Source organism: Rhinichthys klamathensis, unplaced genomic scaffold (genome assembly GCF_029890125.1).
Source record: "Rhinichthys klamathensis goyatoka isolate OS25496 unplaced genomic scaffold, OSU_Roscu_1.1 h1tg000082l_1, whole genome shotgun sequence".
In the NCBI taxonomy this organism is placed as follows: Eukaryota; Metazoa; Chordata; class Actinopteri; order Cypriniformes; family Leuciscidae; genus Rhinichthys; species Rhinichthys klamathensis.
The window spans coordinates 3562789-3588965 of record NW_026606624.1 but is presented as its reverse complement, the minus strand read 5'-3'; the positions used below and the strand labels follow the sequence as shown (position 1 = coordinate 3588965).

The following is a 26177-nucleotide window of genomic DNA, read 5'->3' as shown; positions in this document are numbered from 1 at the left end:
GTACGGAAGCACTAAGCCGGCTCTCTTGATGACTGTAGTCCACCATTCAGAGCCACACAACAGGACTCTCAGAACAACATGCTTCATACACTCTTACTAGTGCAGACAGATAGATGCTTATATATAATCTTTCCCTTTAAGGGTATGACAGAGTCTACTGCATGATTCATTGCATTTCAAAGTCGAACCTTTTAAGCCTTTCTTAATTACCCTTCCTGCCTTTTAATAATTCTGAAAATAACAACTGCCTTTCTTGTCAGTTTTTTTAAATTCATGAGGCTTCTTCATGAATATGCATGCTTTTTTATGTCATCCATTCTCTATTATAAATTAAAATTATAGCAATACAATTTCCCATGAGTTAACTTTCTAAAAAAAAAACATATGAAAACCACTATAAAGAAAAATACAGTGACAGATGTAGTACTGGACTGCATTTTGGTGTCTGTGTATTTTACAAATCATAACCATATAACCTATCATTAATTGATAAGGTTATGTAGCCTACCATCTTGAACAAATAATCTGCTTTAATAATAATAGTAATAATAAATAATGCTATAAACATTAACAAAACAAATATAGCATACAATGTTTCATAATGTACATAACATAACTCATAACTGAAACCAGAAAAAGCACAAGTAGCCATTCTAAAATGCAAAATTAAAAAACAAATCACAAGCCTATATTTTTTGTAAAGGTATATAAATATAGGCTATATGAATGTAATATAGATTTTCGAATTTTACTTTTACCTTGCATTAACTTTATTTAAAGTAAGTTGTATACATTTATACATTAAATCCGTAAAATCGAATCCAATATCTATATTTAGGTAACAGGTTTTTACAGTAAAGTTTTTACTTTTTCTACGGTATTTGTTGCATATTATAGGCTATACAGTAGTTATTGATAAGCCGCGGGGTTTTTTCTTTGAAGCAGTTGTGACCGCTCTCTGGCTTGGCAAAATTAACGTGTGTGTGTGTGTGTGTGTGTGTGTGTGTGTGTGTGTGTGTGTGTGTCCCTAGACAATTACAATACTGCATCTCTCGAGCTGAGCAATGGCTGGCTTCCTCGCGGTGCCATAGAAACGCAGTCCCGTGCGCGCTGCTGTGTAGAGCTCATTCTGAGACGAGCTTGCGGAAAGACAAGAGCTGTTTTGAGGCAGGGGGTCTCAAAAACTGCAAAAAAGCGAGTTTAAGTGGGAATACCAAAAGTGAGAGATAAGGAAAAAACGCTTTGTGGTAAGAAATTATATATATTTATGTTTCAATAAAGTTGGGTGTGTATTTTTATCCTGTAGCCTATAGTGCTTTACGTGCTTTGACAGAACTGCATACCTACAAAGACGCATTATATTTTTTAGCTACTTGATGAATGTTTGTGTACTATCCGCCTTATTTTCATCTATAATACAGTATATTATCATTTTTTTCGTTCTATTCGTTGTTTAATTGAAGAGTTCAAAGTTCCTGCAGCATTGATAGGATTTTCATGCAGGTGTTCAGCTAATTTGCGTCAACACCTCTTGAAGCTCCCTCGACTACTGAAGAGATTATAGGCTGCCCTGTTTCATAATAGTCGAATTAGAAAAAATCTCCATAAAATATAACTTTGTGAAGGGGTGGAAGACTTTGATGTCGTTTTCTTCTAATCTAGTTTTTGTAGCAACCTCTTTAATTGGCACCATCTGTGGCTGCTTCGTCCCAGGGAAAGTATTTATGACCTATAAGTACAAAGGTTGATATCTATTATGTGTTGTATTGATCTCACAATAGTATCTATGTGCATTAGTTTTGAACATATTAAACATATGGCAGTGAAAGGAAGGTGTTGGTGTGCCCTGGGGCTGCTTAGGACAGCAGGTTACATTTCTAGTTGAATGTTATTAGAGCACATTGTGCAGATCCAGATCCTCTTGTGAATAGGGTGCTGAAAGAAGGATGGATGGATATGGTGTGTACACACAGCACATACATTATCCTTCATTCAAACTGCAGTCAGAAATGTGTATCCACATGACACGCTTTTGTTCTGTGTGTTTATGTGTATGTGTGTGTGAGTAAATGAGGGTACAGCAAGTGCAGTGACTTGCTTCTCTGGTGCAGTGGCAGTCTGGTCCATCTCAGCAGCTCGTCTGGAGCCTTCTCCTGCATTGGCAGTTGATCACACTAGAGGTGATAGTGTTAAAGCATTGTTGTCAGCTACATCTCCTAAAGTTGCAATGTAGGCAAATGAAAGATCTGCAACAACAGGCTGCGGTGCATTGCTTATCATCCCTTAGTATTACACTGACTTAGTGTCCCAACCTTTAGGTGATAATGACAGTGCTGCCAGTGCATTTGCTGCCCAAGATGGAATGACTTGTTGTGGTATAAGCGGGAATGGGAAAAATATCCAAAATATGTGTTTAGTGCAGAACCTCTCAAAATGCAACTCGACAGCAGTTGCCTTCAATGTGCTGTAGTGAGAGACACAGGGGCTACAATCATTGTTTGATGATGTTGTTAGTAATGATATTAATATTTCATTTGTTTCCCAGTGACCTAAATGAGATTTACTTATGATTTCATGAGACATCTTTTGATGTTGGCGCTAGTAAACTTGGTGGAAAGTATGTTAACCATTTGTATTATGGCAACTGTCTTTCAAATATTTTTTCTGTCTCCAAACGATGTAGCAGGGTTTTATTATGAGCTTTACTGATAATGGATGCATAATATTGGTCAACTTTTTGCTGAGAGGGTTGTATTTTTATAGTACCGATGGCGCTGTGTCATCATACAGCACTATTGACTGGGTCGAACTATGTGGCCAACCTCAATATGTTTTGTTAAAACTTGTTTGAGGTTTTGTTGAAAGCTGCTAGCATCCTCTGTTTATTTCTCTTTCTCTTGCACAAAGTACACTGCGTTTGATGGAAACACATAGGGACAGTTTTTACCTTTAGGCTTAAAGCTGTAGCCAGCTACGGCTACTGCCGTGTCACACTATATTGTCATCTTAAATGCCTAAATTTCAACTTTCATGGCACCCTTATTGTTGCCTTTAAGAATTGGCAGACAGAAAGATTTAGGGGTATTTGTGTAGCCAAATACAGGCATTGGCCACTCACTTCAGCCTATTCTGTGAATGACTGGCCGTGTCCATCAAGACCAGTAAGCTAGCTCTTCTCTCGCCTTATCTCTGGCTCACACTCGCCTTTCGCCTGCACAACAAATGCTAATCCAGCCCAGTTTCAACCTAAAGGAAGAGAATGGCACTTCTAATGTGGCAGATGATGTGATTTCTTTTGCTTATCTGGAAAAGACACAGTCCTGAATTGTATCCAATGTATGTGGCCTTTGGGGTGAAAACAATGCTTTTGAGTTTTACATGTAATGAGCTGTTTTTATAAACGCTCTCAGTTCTCGCTTGCTTCTTCTCTGTTCTGTGCCGAACACACATCAGCCTGTGAGGTGCAATGAAGGCGAGGAACATGCTAATAACTTGTTAAAGCTGCAGTGCGATTTTGCTGCTTCACCTAATTACTAGGAGTATTTTTTTGTAATTTTTGTAACACTGCTTATGACTTTGTTAAACAGTTATATTCCAAGTTTAAATGAGCTGATATTCAGTTGCTCCCTTTGATGTTTTTTCCTGCAAATTGTTCCTCTTAGTTGCATTCTGATTAATATTTTTACCCACATTTTTCAAAAAACAATGCAAAATAAATTGTATTTACATATATTATATCGACCCCTCCCCCCAACTAAAGTTGGCATGAGAAAAAGAATCTATTTTCTAAATCATTCTTTTTTTTTTTTACATTTCTTGACAAAACAATGACAAACAAAATGTCATAACTTAATCTTCCAGAAACAGACTTCTGTCAGGACATCTATCGTCAAAGATGATTAATAGTTATCATACATTTTGGATTGACGGTATGGTTCTGTTATGGGCAAGAACTCCCTGACGGTTCATGCAGCCTAGAGAACAGCGATAACCCCCTTAGGGTAAACAGAACAGAACCAACATAAATGTATTGCAGATATCATTAATGTTCGATAATTTAATGTGGAACATAATTCAAGAAAAATGAGTCTGATTCAAAGAGGAATATCAGAAGCCAAGTCCTGACTGGACGAGTGGAGGAGCTGGGGATGGAGGAGGGTAATTAGCTCCTATGCTGCATGTATACATAGGGATGCTGTGGTAGGCGTCGTATTCCTATAGGTAGACGTGGATCAGCTGATAGTCAGCTGACTTGAGCTTGACTGACGTGACCTGCCAGAACTGACGCTACACTTGATTTCTCTTTGGTGACATATGCCAGACTTCTCCAATCCTTTAGTCTGCATAAACCCCGCCCCTTTCTGACAATCAACTAGCCTACTTTTGATAACATGTTTCACTTTGAATGTATGGAAGAAAATTCCATTTCATGGCTTTAAATTATATAACTGCTATTTTTAACACTTTAGCATTGTATCTCACCAAAGGTCATGTCCTGGGACCTCTATAAAAGCTAATTTTTTACCCAATATGCTGCAGTATTCTAAACAGTATTTTGTCATTATCAATAATGAAAGTTTTTTTTTTTCTACCAACAAAAATAGTTCCAATAGAAGCCAAAGCATGAAGTTTTGCATGGCGCAAAGCAACATACAGAGTGGCCAAGTGCTACAAGAGCATCAGCAATTTTCCCACCAATCACTCCGCTCTGGGAGAAACCCAGCTCCGAGCAATCTTGGAGCAAGAGAAACCCTACTTTGCACGGTCACATTCACTTTGACTTAAAAAAAACTGTTCGCCTCAGGCAAAATCACACAACTCTTCATGATCCACTCACTAGTCTGGTTTGGAATACAGATCACAGTCAAGCTGTTATTCTATATGTCAAAAAATATTTTAGACAAATAAAGCCTGTAGATTTAACAATCGCACCTCCAAAATATGTAGTTGTGATCATACTTTTTTTTATCTTACTCTACCTAACAGTTCTCATAGAAGAATTTCAGTTAATGGAAAAGAATCCATAGCTGTTTGTCACTATAACATAATCATTGATTGCATGAATAGCACTGTTGTGGAATGGTTTGATCAATGTAGGTGGCTGACTGTATTCCGAAGACTCAACAGAGACATAACATATGATGAATAACTGTACTGTTGAAAGGGGTTTTATGCATTGGGGCATACTGTTGAAAGGGGTTTTATGCATTGGGGCACTGAAATTACAATCGAGAGAGGTAATCGTAGGTTATATGGCCATTACTACTCAGCAATCAGTGTAATTGCATGTCTGCAAATTGCTGCTAGTGTAGGGCATGAAAGAAGAGGACTTTCCCACGTGGCCACCAGGGCAGGAGCAGAGGGAAATATGGCAGTGAAATAATCACGGCAGTGATTTTTTTTTTTATCCACTCCTGTTTTAGGAGTTTTCACTTTTTAAGGCCTACTCTGCGATTGATGCAAGCATTCATGCCAAATAAATACTACCAGCTTATCTGCAGGACGTAAGATCTTATTACTGGAATCAATTCACCCTGCAGTTTGTTCATGCAGGGAATACTTGGTCCTGCAGTGAATGAAATAAATGATTAAAAAGAGCAAATCATCGCAGCATACCAGCACTATAAATAGTGCGAGTTTAATGAAGCACTTTTGAGATGCTTATTAAAGTGCTTTGTATCTGCTTTAGGCCTGTGTTTCGAGTGTTGATGACAAGCACGCTGTTCTCTATTCATTAAAGTGGGCAATAGCCTTATGTTCCCTTTGCCGGCCCTGACCACAGCTGTCACAACCGTATACCACAGGGACTTGTGAACGGCTGCAAGCTAATAGTAGGAGCACGTTTAACCGGATTTCACCCTCTTCCCTCCAGAGCTTTGATAGGGCTCAGTAGTATTTGATGGAGCTTACATAGAGTCTTGGAGGTTGAGAGAAAGTGTTAGGTCTATATAAATCTCTTTTCTCATTGCATTGGATTCACTTTATATGGCAAATCAATAAGGTAAATAATTGAATGGGTTTATTGTTCTGGAAAAAGTATTTTAATAGATTCTCGAATACAGTCAATAATATTTCAAATCTATTTCAATTCTTTTTTTAAAGAAAACATTTAGCATTGCTGTAATATATCATTCACTTTACATTTTTAAAAATAACATCATCAATTTTTCTATTTAATCTCATGGCTGAACAGAACAGTGTTTGATGGCAACACCGCCGCTATTATATCATAAACACTGTAACTGAAACTAATTGGACAAATGTGTTCAGCACTATTTTTATGATTGCATGAAGGTTTGAGGGATAACTGAATAAGGTATTTCTAACAAACTGTGACAGATGAAAGCAAAATATAGCCTTGGGTTTGCAATTTTGCAGCAGTGACAGCAACACTACCAACAATGGCGCTAAACCCTTACTTCTCAAGTAGCAGAGTTAAAATAGAGGATGGGATATGTCTAATGGACAGGTTTCTATGGATACCAGGTTAGATTTAAAGACACTTGAAGAGAAGTTAAAAGGAAAAACCCTGGGGCTTTGGATGCTGTCTGTCACTGGTACCAAACAAGCCTTAATTAGATGTATTGGTCACAGGAAATGTTCCACTGGATTTGTTTCAGCTTCATATGGGAAAGCAAAAACAGATTTAAATCTCATTCATGAAAAAAAACCTTTACTCAGTCATGTTAAATAATACTACTACTTGATCAATGTAGACTTCATTATACACTGAACAAACAAAACAAAAAACAGGAAAACACTATTTTTCCGATTTATTAATTGAGATCTACACAAAAAAATGGGTTTCTCTATTAAACTTAACTTCTTTGCTTTTAATTACTATAAATACTCTATAATGTTCAATCTACTTTATTAAATTATGTTGGGCAAATGTGATCCAATTATCAACATAATTTTTGTTATAGACTTTACTGAAACTGCAGTTCACTGCATGCTTTGTATAGGACTTAATGGGTAGAGTAAACTGTTGAAATGAAAAATCATTTTATGTGTCTTTAAGCAAGATGAGAATGAGAATGGGGAGACTTCTTGCAATCTTATAATTCAGTGAACAAAACGTATGAAACTGAATCAATTGATCCTGTCAGAAACATTTGGTGAATTTGGTGAAGTTATGTTTGTGTAACTTGATTCATGTGGAACCAATGTACATAACTACAGTGAACTTGTAACTGATATTATGAAGTAAAACAGTTTCCACTCAAAAGTAGAAACCAATGTTTACAGTCTGAATACACACTGAAAAAAAAGGGTTTGCACTCATGTTTTTAAGTAAAGTTCACATTAATGGAATTAGGTAAAATCTATTTAACTAAGATATGTAAATTAACAAAGAGAATAAGTAAATTGAACTTGGCCAGTTAGAGTTTGTTGAGTAATTTATACTATACCCATTTAAAGTTTACTTTGGAGTACTCTGTTTCAAGTACGCTTTACTCACTTTTTGTACATTTTACTCAAACAATGTAGCACTGAATTAAGCCATGTTTTAATCGTGTATGGTAAACAACACAGTAGATTTCTTGTTGCACTTTGTAAGACAACATATATAGTGAGGTACCATAACCCCACTGAGGCCTCAGGTACACAATAATGGTTACAATCATAGTTTTTATGAATGGGTTATTTTGAGTAGAAAATGAATTCCAGATGTCACAAAACAGCAGGTTAATAAACTTAACAACAAAAGCAACAATAAAACAGTGTAAATACAACTAGAAAACAGTGAAAAATTCAACATTATTAATTATTCATGACCCAGTGCATGATGAGAACATAAATTTGAGTAGGTTTTACTTAATTTGAAAACTTTGATGCTAACACAAAGAACCATTTGTAAATATAACAAACTATTCCAAGTAAAATATAAGTTCAAGCTTGAGTTGAACTTATATTATATTGAACTTATAATAACATTTTACTTATATTATAATAAGTTGAACTTATATTCTACAAGCTTGAGTTGAGTACTAATATAGAATTTACTCTTTACTCTAAATTCTTGCCTGAACTATCTTATTCAATGTAGAAATTACATTTGTTTGTTTTTTCTGAAGGATTTACTTCACCACAGAATTATTTTTATCAATGCATATGTTTTGCTTGTTCAAATTGCCATTAGTATTACTGAGGAGAATGCAGTACAGTTATGTCTTTTCTTTTTGTTTGTGCATTTAAACTGGAACTGGATCATTTAATTCACTGCAAAGTCTCTGGCTTTGTAGGATTGCAGTTGATTCTTGTTAATGCACTCCGGCTTGTTTGAGGTGAAGCTGTCAAAGCGTAAACAGTGTAATGGTTGTGTAACCTTGCATCACACCCATTAATATTTCATTTGTGGCAGAAAAGAGTCTATCTGTTGAGAGGCTAAGACGTATAGAACTGCGTATCTGGTCTGATGAGGGTCCAAGTAACCTATGAACTTAATATCCTTATTGGGTAACACTTTAGATTACAGCCCGCAAAGTTCTGCGTGAGTAAATCAAATTTACAGCGTAACTTTCGGTAATTATAGTGTACCTATAAAGTACATGTAAGGGATATTGGGGAATAAAGGAGTAACAACCAGGAAAATTAACAAATTATTTATACTGTAAGTATTTTAGAACTAAGGGGTAATTATTCTACTAGTGATAGGCAATAATCTTACGTTTGGGAGCAATTTAGCAAAAACATACACTGTACCTTTTTGTAATAATAATACATATAGCCTAGGCTTTTTTTTTAAAGTTTGGTCTTTCATGTTTCAAGGCAAATAAAACTATTGCAATTTTTTAAATAGCCTCCTTGTTCCATACAGGGTAAGTGGTGCTTGTGACCCTCTTGTTCCATGTAGTTACAGGGTAAGTACAATAAAAAATATATACACACAATCTGACATCACTGACTCTGAAACCTTTATCTGGAAAGCAACTTATTTCAAAACAGATTTACAAAACTTCTTATTCGTTTAAAACTAGTTTTTTTTTGTTTTGTTTTATCAACATTTCATTTCAAATGCTAACACCACACTTGTTTTTAAAAACAAAACTATAAATAATAGTCAAGTCCTGGTAATGATAACTTTGGTGATGTTGTTTATTTTTCACAAGACCTAGATATACAAAAGCAGCCAACTATACAGATGAATTGTCTCTGGTGCATTTGCTCTGCCAGATTAGACTGTACAGAAATCAGAAACGACACGTGCAATTAAATGACGAATTATTAATTTTGAGAATCCAGTGCGTGAGTGTTGTACGTTCATAATTTTTTTGCCACAAAGTCTCCCAAGTGGCCGATTTTCCACGTTTATTGGCACATTAATTATATTGTCAAGTTGTTTATGTACTCCCACAGTCCCCCAGTAGGAGAAGCGAATAACTGTGAGAGTATGATTGAAATGAGAATGTACATTGTGCCGCACCTGTTTGTTTTCTTGGTTGCCAGCCAAGTGCTCCATCCCTGAGAGGCGTGCACTCCAACGCATTTGTAATAATCATAAAAAATAGATTTTTTTTTTTTCATCCACTCAGAGATATAATTGTTGCCGTCGAGCAGGGATTTGACCAATGACCTGCTCTTCTTGAATGAAGAAGTCTGTAATTACATTTAGCTCATTTGCAATTCCATCTGGAAGTTGGGTGCACTTCAGTGTTAATGCTGTCTACCCGACAGTGTCGAGAAGTTTTTTGCAGTCTAACGATTTACTCATTACCCTGTGATATTCACACTAGAGATGGGTTTTAAGAGGCCCATTTTGAAGGCGTAAGAACCAATTGCTGTCGCTATGAAGAGGCAAACCGACTGTGCATCACACTGAATGATCATTTCTGCAACTATGTTGTAGGTTGTCTTCTCAGCATGTGCTGATTAATATTTATGTGAGTGCTTTGTGGTGCTTGATCAAGACGTGTGCTGTAGTCATGGTATGATCAGGACATTTGTTTTAATTAATTCACCACAGGATAAAGAGAGATATTTCGTTGAAATATGCTGTTTTAGTAAACCGATGAATGCTGGCATCAGGTTTTGCGGAGATGCATGAGAGGCGAAGCCATTGATAGCACCTCTACAGGTTCTCTTTGATGTTTAAGCTGTTCTTTTTTCATCTAATTTATAAAGAGCTGCTTGCTGTTGCTGATTTTGTATGCCAAGGCTCAACAATAAGGATGGCCCGCTGGCTCAGGGTCAGTGTGAAAGAGTTTTGAGCTAGTTGAAAAAACATAGTCATTTACCTGTTCAGTTTCCCAAAACCATCGTCTGAAAACTCCAGCATTGCTGGTCAACAGCATACGGTATGTTTTGCACGCTGGGACATTGTTTTGCAATGTACACAAGCTCTTTTTAACTGGTTTTAAATTATTTATGTACAGATCTTTTGAAACAGGAGACAATTCCTTTGAAGCTTTGAAACGTTTTACCAGTTTACCAGTGACATTGATTGATAATGTAATCCTAACTAAAACCATTACACATTTTCAGTTCTACTTTCAGCAGAGGGAGCAAAAAAATTACTAAGTTACAAAATCAATAAATCATGTTTTAACCTTATATTGTTTTCCTTCATATCATTAATGTGTTAAATATAGAAATATCCCAGCAAAAAGAATGCTTGTCCCCAAAACACTGCTTACACTACAGCTCTCATGCTGTGGTAAGAAGCATAGTTTCTTGTTAAAAATGACGTGGACTTTAATAGATTATTTTGGGCACAATTAGCAAGCTATCATTCAATACATTATATGTCTTTCATCCCATTTAAATATATACACGTCAGAAAAATGATGTTGTGGAGAAAGCTGCTGACTCAATTAACCACATTTATACGGGAGTAAAGTGTGCAAATGCTGCATGTTATTGTGATTAGTAAATTAATGGGTTTCTGTTGTTTATGTAAATTAACTATAATAATGTTTCGAATTGATTAATTTGCTAAAGTTGTCACTCTGCCACCTGCATTTGACACAAGACTTTGGTGGTTATCAGTGATTTTTGTCGAATTTGCAAAAATGTCTTGTCACCGCCTTTGAAAAGCTATCATTATTGTTTTGCATCTTATGCTGTCGTTTTCCAGAAAGTGTGTTTATGAATTATTTTTAACTGTATAATTTCCAGCCTGCATTTAGTATCTTTAAATCTTTCAAAACACTAGTTGGGTCAACATACAGTACTTTGAAACGATTAGTACACTTTATAATTGTGTAGTTGATGGAAATGTATCTAGAAGGGGTATTTATGTTATGTGCATTTTTTTCAATGTCCCCTTCTGTCCATGTTGTATCTTCTGTCCAGACATTTCCTTCAGTCTCCTGCTGCTTGTGTTTGCGGTGTGTGGTTTGGCCCTGCTGGGTGTCATCAGCGTCGCCACCTGGAAGCTGTGCTGGGTGCCCTGGCGCAGCAAAGTGCTTTCCTCTAGCGCCACCGCCCTTGCCCCCACCCGGCCAGAGAGAGACCAACACAGAGAAGAAGGTCACGGTGACTACTACCCAGCCCTTGGAGACATTATGGCATCAGACAAGCTGAAGGATCCTGGGAACTTTCTGGAGGCGGGAGTGAAGATTAGTCATACGTCGCCAGATATCCCTGCAGACGTGCAGCTGTCCATGAAGGATCATTTGTTGAGACGTACGCGTATCTCGCGGCAAACAACCGAGCCAGCCTCCTCTAACAGGTCAGTGTTCTGGAAGAATGAAGAAATGTTTGTGTCTGAAGACCTTCATATAGGTCATCACGGTTTACTGTATATACAAAGCCATTATGAGGTTAGTTCCAGTCATTCCTAATCATGTTAATACTTCGAAAATCTTGTAAATGTCAGACACAATTAGACCTGAAGGAGGTCTCTGGGTTTTATTGACTACAAAAAAGGTCAGATGGTGGAAAACCACCGTAACTCCAGAGTACAACCATATTTAGAGGGAACATTGTGGGAACCTTACAGCATATCCAGAATTATCACCATCAATTTGCATTTGATCACAGGTTATAATTCAAATGTAGATTAGCACCTGGTGTGCTTTTTGTGAAAGAACTCATGCATCAGATCAGGATGCCAAATTTTGTCTGATTGTTGCCAGGCATAGTTCCTTCAAGAAGCACCTTCCCAGGCAGATGCACCATGTCACCAGTCTGGACCGCGGAAGTGATTTTTTAGACGTGGAGGACCATCCCATCTGCACCGCTGCCTCTCTTGGACGCATCCAACCCGAACTCTACAAACAGAGCACGGTGGAGGCAGAGGAGTCGTCTAAGTATGGCACTGATAAAACATGCGGCAAGATCAACTTCTCCCTTAAGTATGATTATGAGGGAGAGCTCCTTCTCGTCACCATCCTCAAGGCATTCGACTTACCCGCGAAGGATTTGTGCGGCAGCTCCGATCCTTACGTCAAGATCTACCTGCTCCCCGACCGCAAGCGTAAATTCCAAACTCGCGTGCACCGCAAGACGCTCAACCCCACGTTTGATGAGACCTTTCAGTTTCCGGTCCCATACGAGGAGCTGGGGTCCAGAAAGCTCCACTTGAGTGTATTTGACTTTGACCGCTTCTCACGGCATGATATGATTGGTGAGGTGATCCTGGAAAACCTTTTCGAAGCTTCAGATCTCTCGCGGGAGACATCCATCTGGAAGGACATCCAGTACGCCACTAGTGTAAGACAATTCATCCTCTTTACTTCTTAGTGAGACCAGACCCCGCTGGTGATTTATCACATTAATGTGGCTTATGTCACATTAATGTGACCCTAATGATTTGGTTTTTTAAATATAGGAATACACTTGTATTGAGTATTTCTGAAAACACAAACAGTGATTAATTAGATGATTCATAGACTGTGTCCTATGGGGTGTGATATGGTAATTTGTCGAAATTGTAATTACCAAACATGATAAATTGTGCAATGTACGTATATTAAGAACTAAAAATAACGAGGGCAATAAACAAAAATTAATGCTTTATTATATGGCAATACTGAGTCTGCAATAATCTAAGTTCTGTTATCATTTACTCACCTTCATGTTGTTCCAAAACTGTATTACTTTTTCTTTTGTAGAATATAAAAGTAGATATTTTCAATAATGTCTTAAATGTTTTTGTCCATATAATGAAAGACAATGGGGTCCAAAACAAAATAAGATCCCATTTACTTTCATTGACAAAAAAAACCCACTGAAACATTTTTCTAAATATCCTCTTGTGTCCCTTTTTTCTTTACTATAAACTGATGCATTTATTGCCAACTGCTGTTTTATACAAGGTCAGAACTTTTTTTTTTTTGCATCTGACTAAGGCAGTATATTTAATATATGTAATATATTTAAGGAAAGAGATGCTCAGTGCCCTGAAATTACAAAATAAGGCCTATTTATCATGTGGCTTTTCTAACTTGTACATCATATTAAAGTTGTTTTGGTGCAGGAGGACTCTTACATGTTAGAGAGTGTAGTGTTTTGAGTTTCATGTTTGTATCTCTTCTACTCAGCAGGGTGTTTCTGGCATAGACATTATAGGCAGTCGCCTGAGGTTCTCCAGGGCAAAGCTCTCAGACGCTCTTCTTCTGTATCACTCACCTGCAGCAGTTTGACAGCAATGTGCAGCACGCTTTCAGTTCCACCAAACACTTTCTTTGAAATTAAAGTTTTCAGACAACTTTTCAAAACCTGTCTGGATTCACCAAGGGCACCATTGGAGTCAAAACTGCCACTGCTTCTAGTTACACTTGACAGAGGTTACTGTAGCTATTTACTGCCTCTCCAAATCAAATACATACTAGAGCTGCACGATTAATCGTTAAAAGATCGCGATCTCGATTCAAAAAGTCAAACGCCCCATTCTATTAAACCTTTAACAAAACTACACTAGAACATTAAAATCTGAGTTTGCGCTGCCGCTGACCCAGGGAAAGCAATTATCACATATTGGTACGAAACAGCCTCACAAATAGCACAGTAAGGTTATTTTTCTTACAAATATTCAAATTATCACAAAAGTACTGGGATAAAAGTTTTTAGTTAAGATACTAACATTAACGTCTACGGTAGTAATTAAAATAGATTAAATCATCTTTAAGTCTTTATGAGTGAGTCACTGAATAATATATTCAAACCGATTTTTAAAAAATAATTCATTGAAATTAAATAAACAATTTTAAATAGATTGCAGCAATTAACATTTTTGACTGAACTTGAAGTAAATTACATGTTTGTTTTTGTTAAGTTGTCTGTTCAGAAATGTGGGAGAATTGTGAAACAATTGTGATTCTCAATTTATCCAGAATCATGCAGCTCTAATATAAACTGTACAGTTAATATATAAAAGCTTTTATTCATCAGAGAAAAACAAAAAATGTCACATTTTTGGCCTTGAAAAGATTGGAATCCTGCGATTGGCACAATGATAAGCGCACCATGACTGCACTGATAACTTGTGAGTAAAATATACTGTTAGTCTAAACTGGGAAGGGTCACAGCACTTGCATATTGTTGTCCTATTGTTGGTTTAATTGCTTCTATTGCTCTCCTCATTTGTAAGTCGCTTTGGATAAAAGTGTCTGCTAAATGATATGTAAAATAATGCTAATTATATCACTGATACAGCCACGCAAACTGCAGTTCAACTAACTAGTCTTACTCTGTGACTCGAGACATTGTTGTCAACGAGGTAATGTCATCTCACTATGGTATTGTGTTCAGCTATGACTTTTATAGTGCTGAGATAAGGCATATGCATTCACATGATTGATTATAGTATATGCTAGAGATCACTGAACTCAGTAGATGAGCTGTCAAAAGGCTAAAGCTCTCAAGATGGGTTAAATGTGGGAGAAAGACCTAAGGAGTTGTGTGATCCATACCTTTCATCTGAATGGTCTATCAGATCAATTTATTAATGGCAGTTGGCCCTGGTTACAATCAATTGATCTCTAGATTTTAGGCTTGCTGAAGAGACTTAGTAGTACAGCATATTTATGGAGTAACAACTACATTTAGATGTGGCAGTGCATCCCATAAATTATCATTGTATTTGTCTACAGAATACAGGACTGACTTCCAAACTTCTAAATGAAGATAACCCTGATACATTTGGTTTGAAACATTTTGGTTTGTCACTACCTGAGTGAATTCAGTTGTCTGTTCTGATAGGAATTGTTCCTAATGGTTTTATGTCCCTATCTTTTTCATAAAACCATTCTTATGTGAATTGTGTTCTATTCAATGCATCAGTTTAAGTAAGAATGTTTTTACACAGCATTTTCTCTCATAAAAAATACTATAAAAAAAATGGGGTCTGTAAGATTTTATTAATGTTTTGACAGAAGTCTCTTAAAGGGTAAGTTCACCCAAAAATGAAAATCCTGTCAGTAATTACTCACCCTCATGTTGTTCCAACCCCGTAAGACTTTCGTTCATCTTCGGGACACAGATTAAGATATTTTTGAGTAAATCTGAGAGCTGTCTAACTCCTCCATAGGCTTCTATGTTATTGAAATTTGCCGGCCCAGAAAAGTTAGTAAAAACATTGTTAAAATAGTCCAAGTGACCAGTGGCTCAACCATAAGTTTATCAAGCGACGAGAATACTTTTTGTGCGCAATAAAACAAACAAAAATAATGACTTTATTCAACTACTCATTTTCTTCTGTGTGGGCCTCTGAGTGAGTTCACGAAGTGTAACAGCGCAGCGCTGAATTTTCATTTTTGGGAGAACTAACCCTAATCTTACCAGGTCTTCAGTGTCACGATCCTTGAGAAATCATTCTAATTTGCTGATTTGATGCTCAAGAAACATTTCTTAGTATTATCAATGTGGAAACTGTGATCCATTTTTTCAAGATTATTTGATTAACAGAAAGCTAAAAAACAAAGAACAGAACACCTTTTTAAATACAAGTATTAATTTCTTTCAAAAACAAAAAATCTTACTGACCCCAAACATTTGAATAGTGTACAGAATTGGGATTAAAGGAATTTAAATTTGTCATAATGTACTCACCCTCAGTTCGAAATACTAACATAACTATGAATATTATGATTAGTAACTATACTATGAATAGTAAACAACATAGCTATTTATTTGTAATGATGCCATGGTCTACTGGATTTTGTGTGTCTCCATTTGATTCTGCAGGAGAGCGTGGATCTGGGAGAGATAATGTTCTCTCTCTGCTACTTGCCAACTGCAGGGAGACTCACACTTACGGTCATCAAATGTAGGAACCTCAAAGCCATGGATATTACCGGTTATTCAGGTATGCTGCTGTCTTTTAGGTTTGTGTCTTTATTTTCTTTCATCTGTGTTCTTGGCTCCATCTTTATACACTTGGACACAGTCACATTTATCATTGTCAGCAAGCGAATTACAAGTCCTTTCATCAGACATTTTCAGACCATGAGAAGACAAGGTTGATACGTTGAGAAATTGATGTCACACCTCCCTGCTCTGTTGGCAGATCCGTATGTGAAGGTGTCACTGATCTGTGATGGGAGACGCTTGAAAAAGAAGAAAACTTCCATAAAAAAGAACACGTTGAATCCAACATATAATGAGGCGATAATATTTGACATTCCCCCAGAGAATATGGATCAAGTCAGCTTACACATATCAGTTATGGACTACGATCTGTGAGTGTTATTCAATATCTGATATTTTCTCTGTACAAATATTATGTTGTCTATGTGCTTCACAATATATTCCTTATTCTCCTGGTGTGTAGAGTGGGACATAATGAGATCATTGGAGTCTGTCGTGTAGGGAGCCATGCTGAGGGACTTGGAAGAGATCACTGGAATGAGATGCTCGCTTACCCTCGAAAACCCATTGCTCACTGGCATCCGCTCGTAGAGCCCAAGAAGTCTGAGAAGGAGGTGACTGTCGGTCCTTAAGCGTTTCCAGAGTGGAAAAGAACATTTTCATTTCAATATTTAAATCTCTCCCTCTCTTTCCTTCTGTTTTCCGTCTCTCTTTCAGTGGAAGACTCGCACTGCAAGCTTTGACAGTCAGGGGTCTTGTCCATCTCCCAGACTCCCTTCCAGTCCATAAGTGAGGGACGACTTCTCTCTACGTCTTTAAGCCAAGTATCTCCCAGGGACCGATGGTGAGATTTAAGATATGTCCTTAGGCAACATGTGACACAACTTATGTCTGTGTGGACAAGCAGTTGGAAGAAAGAGGGTGCTGTTCAAAACTTTTCAAAGTGCAACTGAGCATAGCCAATTTTTAGCTTTTTATGTCTCGATGGAAGTGTTGCTCGATGGAAGTGAGGAAGAGGTTGAAAGATATACACTTCAAGATGGATTAAGCTCCCCACAGGAGTAAAAGGGTGTGTTTGTTAATTTATATTGGTAGATGTATATTATATTTTAATTGACATTATAATAGTATGAAGATATAGTTAATTATATATTTAGCCATAATCGTTCTAGTTCTTTTTTGTCTTCTTTGAATATAAAATACAGGTGTTTAGAGATTATGACTGGAGAGATATGTGAAGTCCTCAATATGTTCAACCTATTGAAATGTATTAGCCGAACTGTATATTGTTTACAGAGCAGAGATATTCCATTGATCTTCCTTTTGTTTGTGAAGTAGTGAAACTGTTCTGCCACCAAAAAACGCCAATGCCAAGAATTATTTTTATCCTGTCTACAAATTTCTCTTCCTGTGTAAACTGTAAAGGTTTTGCTTTGTTCTTATTTAAACATTTAGGTTTCTGATGGTTCTATGAGTATTTTGAATAATTTACCATATTTTTCTTCAAACAAGTTCAGCTCAGTTAAATGCAGCCATGCACAGCTTTATCCTGCATCATCCATAATGTACAACTGGCTAAAATCGTCATAATTTCACCATGCAGTAATTGTAGCTTCCAAAGTATAACCATAATGAATAGCAAGGGTTGTGTGTCAGATCCAAAGGACGCAAAAATCCATGGCTTTCTAACAAGACTTGAAATTATATCATTATGTAAATTAGAAGCACTGTTTTACAAAGACCAATTTTGTATTTTACATCAAATGTTCATTGTTCTGTATTTTTCCTGTTACCTTTGAGGTGTTTTCTCTTCAGATAACATGATGTAATTTGTTGACTGGCTTGAATGGAACTCATTGTATCAATAATCACTGGAACTGGCGTTTCTGTATGAAATGCCTAATTCAGAGCCACTTTTCCCCTTTTATATTGAGAATTTGTATAATAGTTACTGTTTCGGAACATCCCCTTGTACTTCAAAGGTGTGATTAAAGATCTTGCTTCTATCTGTTTTGTTCTTCTTTCATTTTTTGTTAAATATTAATATCAGATTAGGGCCAGTTCACACAGAACGTGTGGCAGTGGAATGGGAAAAAACCCAACAAATAAATAAAAAGGCACAGAGTTTTTAGAATGCTGTGTCATGTGCGAGCAGATTACACTACTGCTTTTACATTGTTTCAATGTAAACTTGCATTAGAAGTACGTGTTTATAACGGTGTTCTAAATACATGGCGCTCAAGTTAAAAAGTTGCTCTAGACTTGCTTTTTTTATTCCACTATCAAGTTTAAATGACCTCAAGATGTAGAAAAACAGCACAGTGGAATGCAAAAAACACATTCTGTGTGAACCACCTCTACGTGGCTCTCTGGAATACTTGATTCTGACTGGATAATTGCACCATCCAGCAGTCAAGTGTTTGGCTGTCTTCGCTGAAAGTGTTACTACTTTCATGTCTTTGGCATATTTCGTATATAAGAAGGACTAATGGTGTATTGACTCGTTGTTTAAATTTTGTATTTCTTCTTCCAAAACATGTTTTTTTGTCTTACCCTGATTCACTAGGTTAAGCCTAGACAGAGCAGGATGGTTTTAGTTATTTAAGATATTTTATTAAACAGATAAATTGCCATATGTAGCTCTCTAACATAGTTCCTTGTAAAGCATTATCTATTGTGCAGGGTCATTTCATTATGGCTTTTGTAGCGCTGTGCTGGAATTTATTTTCAAGCACTGTGTCTATTAATGGGTAAAGCAACAGTAACGTCTTCAGCTAGTCAGCTTGAGATCCTTTCCATCTAAGCTGGTTATATCCCTTAAGCCTAGTAGCGAATGTGACCAGTAGGATATTCATCCCCACAGTACCGAAGCACAACCAAAACATTGTTCTTCCGCAAAATGCAAGCAGTTTTTTCTAACCTCTAGAAGGCCATAATCTGCATAGTGTACCTTTAAGTATTGGCATCTGACATGTTCCTCTAGTTGCTAGGTGAATTGTTAACTTTGCAATTATTTATTAACTGCAAAATTATTTATTAACGGCACATTTCATGTCAAAATAAAATATAAAATCATTTTATTAGTTCTGCTCCAGGCAAACTAAGTTAAAATGGTTCTTTCTTGAGCCCTGTACATTGATCTAAACACATCTATCTACACATCTAGCAAACAAACATGTGTCCAATCAATCATGTTGTGCTCTCGGAGTAACTACAAAGCTCAAATGTATTGAAGTGTGACTCAGCCAAGTTGCATAAGAAAAAGCAAGCCAATAACAAGGGCATTTCCTCTCCAACTCTGCTTTCTTCAGTCTTCAGTACAAATTCTACACCTCCAGCTTCTTTTTCATTTGGAGTTTGTAGAGGATTTGATAGCCATCATCCCAAGCATAGAGAAGCTGCTCCACAGGGCTGTATTTGAGGCTGGCATGAGTGCCGTATCGTTTGGGAAAGTATACATGTGGAGCGTCGTCATTTGTTACCATGTCACTCACATCAAACACGCACTGAATTCGGGAGCGACTGGGTAGTTTGGAGTTGTAGACCACATAGACAGTACCACAGATGACGAACGCTGCTTCTGCATTCTCCCTCACACAAGGGGTGTCCCACATCTGTTCAATGTCTAGAGTTTTAGGGTCTATCTTGGCCAAAGATATGTGCCTCTCATTCTCCTGTGTGGCGTAGATGGCCCACAGACCCTCTTCGTCCACTGCTAAGTCGATGAAGGTCTCGGGATTCAGGCTGTACACTGGGAGCTGGTTTTTAGCTGGAAACACCGCAGTGTCCGTGACTATGTTCTTCTGAAGATCAAACTTTATTAGTTTCATGTCCTCGCCCTGCTTCAAATAGTAAAGGTGGTTGTTGTAGATTGCATGGCCCATACCACTCCAGGCCGAAGGGAGCTGGACGCTGGTGGCCCCAGAAGTGCCTTGGGAGGAAGTAAATTCACGGACTGTACCAAACTCATACACTGTATTATCATCTGTCCCGTTTAAGATGTACACCTTCCCGGTGGCACTTCCCATGTCTTTGGTCCACATTCCCTTTGTGCCGCCCACTCGTTTGAGGATCTTCATGGCTTTGATGCTGGAGATCATGTCACTACAGTCTAAACGTATAAATGGAAAATCAAAATAATTTTCATTTTTGGATGAACTATCCCTTTAAATATTGTATTAACACCTCTTTGGCTTAGAAATTCTCCTTTCAGTAGTCTGTCATATCTTAATCGTCAAATATTCTGTGACATTTCCTTTGCAATCCGTCTTTTGCTGGAATTAGAATGTCAATATTTGCTTTCCACTAAAGCCTGATTTAACACTAAACCCTAATGGGAATGCACAGTACACTAATAACAGTCTGGGTTAATCAGATTTGTGGCGTTTTTGCTATGAAAAGGCAATATAGAGCTACTGAAGTGTAGAGGAAAGCATCATGATTTGTCCTCCAGCAGTATAATTACTGTCTCTCTCAATGATGGAATAATAATACATTTTATTTAGTACCGCTAAGTGTTTTTTTAAACGAGGACTTTAGGAAGAATAGACCCACTATTTAATACATTATGTATTAAACTCTGTCAAGTTGTGATAGCTCAGAGCTTGATGTGATTGAACCCTCTTCCCTGTCTTTCTTGTGCCACTTATCCTTCATTATAAGAGCTTCTTACAACTGAATCTATGAAGCTTAGCTGGCACTTTCCACAATTATTTTTAATATATTCCCTTTCTATGAAGTTTTTTTCAACCCTGCGAAAGTGTTGTTATTGTTAAGTAAAACTAAAAAACTTTGGTAACAGTACAGTACTTGCGTGTACTTACAGTGTACTTACCTAGAAAGTACTGGCTAATATTAGGTAAGTACATGGGTTAGGGGTAGGTTCAGGGTTAGTTATTACCCAGTAATTATAATTACTATAATAAGTACATAGTAAGTACATGGGTAACAGGACTGTAAAAGGAAGCGTTACCAAAACTTCTTTTTTTTTTTTTACTTAAGAGTTTAAAAAATTTGAAATGTTAACATGGCAACTAACTGAAATCCTACAAAAAAATTGAAGGATTAAAATGACTAAAACTAAAACTGAAATAAAAATAAATTAAAGCTAAATAGATTTTTTTTTATCTAAAAATGACAAGTGCACATAGCAAAATGTCTTAAACTTAAAGAAAATGCAACATTCATTTTGCATTGAAGATATTAAAATAAAATCTAATTCAAAATATTAAATAAATTCAATAGAATATAAACATACTAAAATAACACTTCCCTGTGACTAAAAATATTGTATATACGTTTAATTTATTTGATCATTTTTGTTCGTTTTTTTTTTTTTTTTTTTTTCAAAAGCACAAACTTTCAATAAACATCAAAAGTAGACAAAATACATAAATAAATAAAACAATGTCAGAATGGGTAACAGGGTTGAAGTGGTAAGCTAGTTTAGGACCAAATGTTATTTTGTAATTATTGATAAACTCATATTCATCATAAATTAAATACATGTTTAATAATTTCTTATTTCTTACAGGTTTGAGCTTGACGAATGCAGTTAACACTATAATTTGTGAAAAAAAATTGGAATATTTAGATTTTTTCTTGTCCAAATAATGTCATTTCCTGGGTGTCTAAATTTAAGAAATGTTAAAAACTTTGTGTAATAAGGGAGATAAGGGAGACGGTTTTTGTCTTTAAAACTATTTTTTAAAAACAATTAATCTTTTAGTTTAACGCTCCCAATTCAACAGACTGTGTCCTTATTTTGCCTTTTTTAATTTATAAATCACAACTTTAAGTGTTAATGATATTTTATTTTATGTTAGATAAAATCTGTAATAGTTCTCACAACAAAAACATGGCATTTGTGCCTCTAATGATTGAGAATGGAACCCCAGAGAACTGAATTTGTTGAATGAGCCAACTATAGCTCATGCCATCTTGCAGCAAGGCAAACATTACCCGTATCTAAGCATGTGGAATGTTACCTAAAGCTCTTTACCTGTAAGCTTGGCGTACTTGGCTTTGTTTCTCTCCTTGACAACTGTCACCTGCTGCTCCACCAGCTTGTCATCCACGTCCACGCAAGGCTGCGCGCCATTCTGTGTTTCGAGGTAGTCCATCTCTCTCTCCACGCGATCTACGCGTGTTCCCACTGTGTCCAACTCGCTCCGCAGTGCCTCCTTGCTCTTGTCCAGGCCCTCTAGCTGTGCCACCATCTGCTGCTTGAACTCGCGCAGCTCAGAGGCGTAGCGGCTGGTCTGCTCATGCCACAAGGAGATGCGATCCTGCCAATGAAGAAATAAACAAAAACAAGTCTCAAGAGCCCCAGTAAAAGAGATACGAGTTAGTCAGATGCAAACATATCTGTTAAAAGTGGCATCTTAAATAATATAAGATAAATTGAAGGCTAGCAATAGGCTCGTGGGATAGTAATTTTAAATAAATGTTCTTCTGGTTACCACAATGCTAGGGTGGTTGCCAGGGCGTTGCTATGAAGTTGCGAAGATGTTCTGGGAAGTTCCCAGGCCTTTGCTATTCGGTTGCTTGAAATAGTTATACAAAAAATATACAGTGGTGTGAATAAGTTATTACCCCCATGCTAAAGTTGCCTAAAAAGAGGAATAAAAAATCATCTTTTAGAAATTGATCTTAATGCCTTAATTAGAAAAATGAGGAAAAATCAAACCTTTAAGGACACCAATTTTCTTTGTGTATGAATAATGTATCATAAATAAATAAATGTTCTTCCTTAAAATACAGGGTGCATAAGTCAGGCCCCCCCTATGTTAAATTCCCATAGAGTCAGGCAGATTTGTATTTTTAAAGGCCAGTTATTTCATGGATCCAGGATAATATGCATCCTGATAAAGTTCCCTTGGCCTTTGGAATTAAAATATCCCACATCATCACATTCCCTTCACCATACCTAGAGATTGGCATGGTGTTATTTCAGTTAGCCTAATAGCTGGTTTGATTTGCATTGAAAGATGATCTTATGGAAAGTACCCCATGCCAATCTCTAGGTATGGTGAAGGGAATGTGATGATGTGGGTCTATTTTAATTCCAAAGGCCAAGGGAACTTTATCAGGATGCATATTATCCTGGATCCATGAAATAACTGGCCTTTAAAAATAAAAATCTGCCTGACTCTATGGGAATTTAACATAGCCTGACTTATGCACCCTGTATTTTAAGGAAGAACATTTATTTATTTATGATACATTATTCATACACAAAGAAAATTGGTGTCCTTAAAGGTTGGATTTTTCCTCATTTTTCTAATTAAGGCATTAAGATCAATTTCCAAAAGATGATTTTTTATTCCTCTTTTTAGGCAACTTTAGCATGGGGGTAATAACTTATTCACACCACTGTATATATAGTGCATCCAACTTTACATACATACAGTATAATTACATAAAGCAATATATAGCAAATCTCTGTGTATAAAGTTTGATATATAGCCTATACTTGGTTCGGATACACACAGTATACTTGAATAGAGTAATAAATACAATTTCTGTCATGACAACTCTCTGAGTGTTTGCAGGTAATGGGTATGACAATGTTGATATGTTGCTGCAGAGCAAGTATTGGACTTGCGAGTGCCCATACATTCATGACAGGCTGCTGTGAGCGAGTTAGACATATTGCTGCTGTACAATAGCATGAATTTCCCGTTGCAGATCTATACAGGTGGAGCTGGGGAAGGTGGAGGATTTCTGAAAGTGCACAGCAACTGCCAAATGCTGAACAAGTATTTGAAGGTTGAGCAGCGAGCTCATTGGCCACTGATACAGTAGGAACCAATTAGCTGTGCCCTATAATGATGTGATTGCAAACAGATTGAGTTAAGGACCTATCAGCCTCCGCCATCTAGAGTTTCATGACAGAACTTTGTATATAGCAAATCTCAACTGCTTGATTGCTTGTATCACTGCAACATGTAAACTATATTATCACCCAGTTGTAATTTTCTGTGACTGTAATGCATGAAGATATTAAAAACATTTACATCATGATTTTCTGTAAAGCTTCTTTGAAACCATGTGAAAAGTGCTACACAAATAAATTTTATTTGACAGACGTTACTATTTTAGAACATGCATGTAGACATTGATTTCAGATGGCTTTAATGCGCATACATGTTCTAAGTATGTTTAATACATTTTAAACCGTGAACTCGAGCACACTTAATACTGAGTCAGACAGCCTCATGAGTGTAAATTATTCAAATATAAGCCCTCCCTTGACAGCTGCAGGAATTCATGAGGACTTTGGCATTGGAACAGCATCATTTGCGCTGCAGATGGATCAACCTTTGGCAGCAAATGTTCTTTTTTGAATTTGTGACTCAGTGGAAGGAAAGAAGAAGCAAAGTGCGTTTTAGCATAATCACACAAAATGACTTGAGAACTGTATGTGCAGAGTCAGCACAGAGAGAAAACAAGAGAGAAAATTTCCTTTATGTGGCTGAATCCAAGACACAGAGGGAGATCAGGTGACTAACTCAAGGAGAACTAGCAGGAGCGAACGCAGAAGGGAATAGAGTGTGTGTCTGTCTGTTTTTGTTTCGATGCGATTGTCTGCATTGGGTACAGTTATCACGTTGAGTGAGTTTCTGCTTACACTATCATGTTATATGCAAAATATTTGCATATATTTGCTAATATTGCTGTATAGTAGATCTCCCAATACATGGAGTAAAAGGGCTCTCTAGCTGCCTTTATATTTACATGAAACAAACATCTTTACCTTTTACTTACACACAATGTTGCTACATTAATATTTAAAATATATATATATATATATATATATATATAAATATACACAACTGTTCAAAGAGTCAATACACTTACAAGAAAAGGTTCAATATAGAACCTTAAAGGGTTCTGTCTTCATAAATGTATGGGATAATTTTATGGATTTAGTTTTAAGTAATTATTAGTTTAAAATCGAATTTTATGAATTAAACAGCTTGTTTAATTTTTTAATACTTTATCACTAGACAAATTTTTTTTTTAAATAACATTAAAGTATTATTCAGTAATTTTAGACATTTCTCCTTATATAACCTTTTTGGCATAAAGTGTTCTTTAAATTTGTGTCAAGAATCCTAGAACACCCCTGAAGCTTTTTTGTTAAGAGTATACATATTTGTTTGATCATTAAATATAATTTCAGCCCACTTGTACTCCACTGCCAACTTTTCTGTGAATCTGCACTTCTATGGGGAACCTCACAGAACTTTCAAAAATACAAAAAATAATGATAATTAATGCTCAAAGTTCAAACCGAGTAGACTTAGTAACGTAACTGCACCATATCCTTAAACAAATCCACAATTCATCCAAAATTCAGTCTCTGTTGTCTTGTTCTTTAGCTTCACTCCTCTCGAAACTCCATGTCAGCCTGTATCTGGAGGTCAGGGTCTGGCTGGGAGAGCATTATTGTTCTTACCTCAATGGCAAGGAGTCTTCTCTCCAAGTAGTCCATAAGGGCCTGCTGCTGTGCCCCAACCAGGCTAGAAAGAACGAGGACAAGGAGCTGGAGGGATCTCATCTTCAAGAGCGGGGGAGACTGCTTAGAAATGGTGAGTGTGTGAGTATGTGTTTATGACAGGCGGAGTGGAAAAGCCCTCATGCAGAGGCACTAAGTTGGCTGGAATGTTTAGAGAAAGAGCAGAGCGAAAGGAGGAGCCTAAAACATCTGGAGCGGCTCTTTCTCTGGAGAGCTGGATTAGCTCCATCTCCTTTTCTGGTAAAACACAGAACTACTAATGACCAGCATTTTACTATTCATGTTTCGTTATGATTTACATTTGTGATTTACCTCAAACATATACAGAATATAGTCTATTTTTACAATAGTATATTATATATTCACTGTAGTAAATGTAGTACTGTAGAGTTTGAAAGGC

At 36.7% G+C, this 26177-nt stretch overlaps 2 protein-coding genes across 2 annotated transcripts in view; one reads left to right on the top strand and one right to left on the bottom strand.

The window, feature by feature from the left end:
- syt6b (synaptotagmin VIb) overlaps nt 1–18362 on the top strand; it is a 39980-nt gene extending 21618 nt beyond the window's left edge. The window contains exons 2-7 of the mRNA XM_056251538.1: nt 11296–11674; nt 12081–12657; nt 16132–16252; nt 16454–16625; nt 16718–16868; nt 16972–18362. Coding sequence (XP_056107513.1) covers nt 11296–11674; nt 12081–12657; nt 16132–16252; nt 16454–16625; nt 16718–16868; nt 16972–17043 — 1472 coding nt within the window. The 3' untranslated portion in view covers nt 17044–18362. The remainder of the gene's footprint in view (nt 1–11295; nt 11675–12080; nt 12658–16131; nt 16253–16453; nt 16626–16717; nt 16869–16971) is intronic.
- A 952-nt stretch (nt 18363–19314) lies between these two features.
- On the bottom strand, nt 19315–25930 carry olfml3b (olfactomedin-like 3b). Its single transcript, XM_056251537.1, has 3 exons — nt 25718–25930; nt 22256–22541; nt 19315–20365 (listed from the first exon to the last, which is right to left on the bottom strand). Exons 1-3 carry the CDS (start codon nt 25817–25819, stop codon nt 19581–19583), a joined length of 1173 nt encoding a protein of 390 aa, XP_056107512.1. The 5' UTR covers nt 25820–25930; the 3' UTR covers nt 19315–19580.
- Nucleotides 25931–26177: the final 247 nt, after the last annotated feature.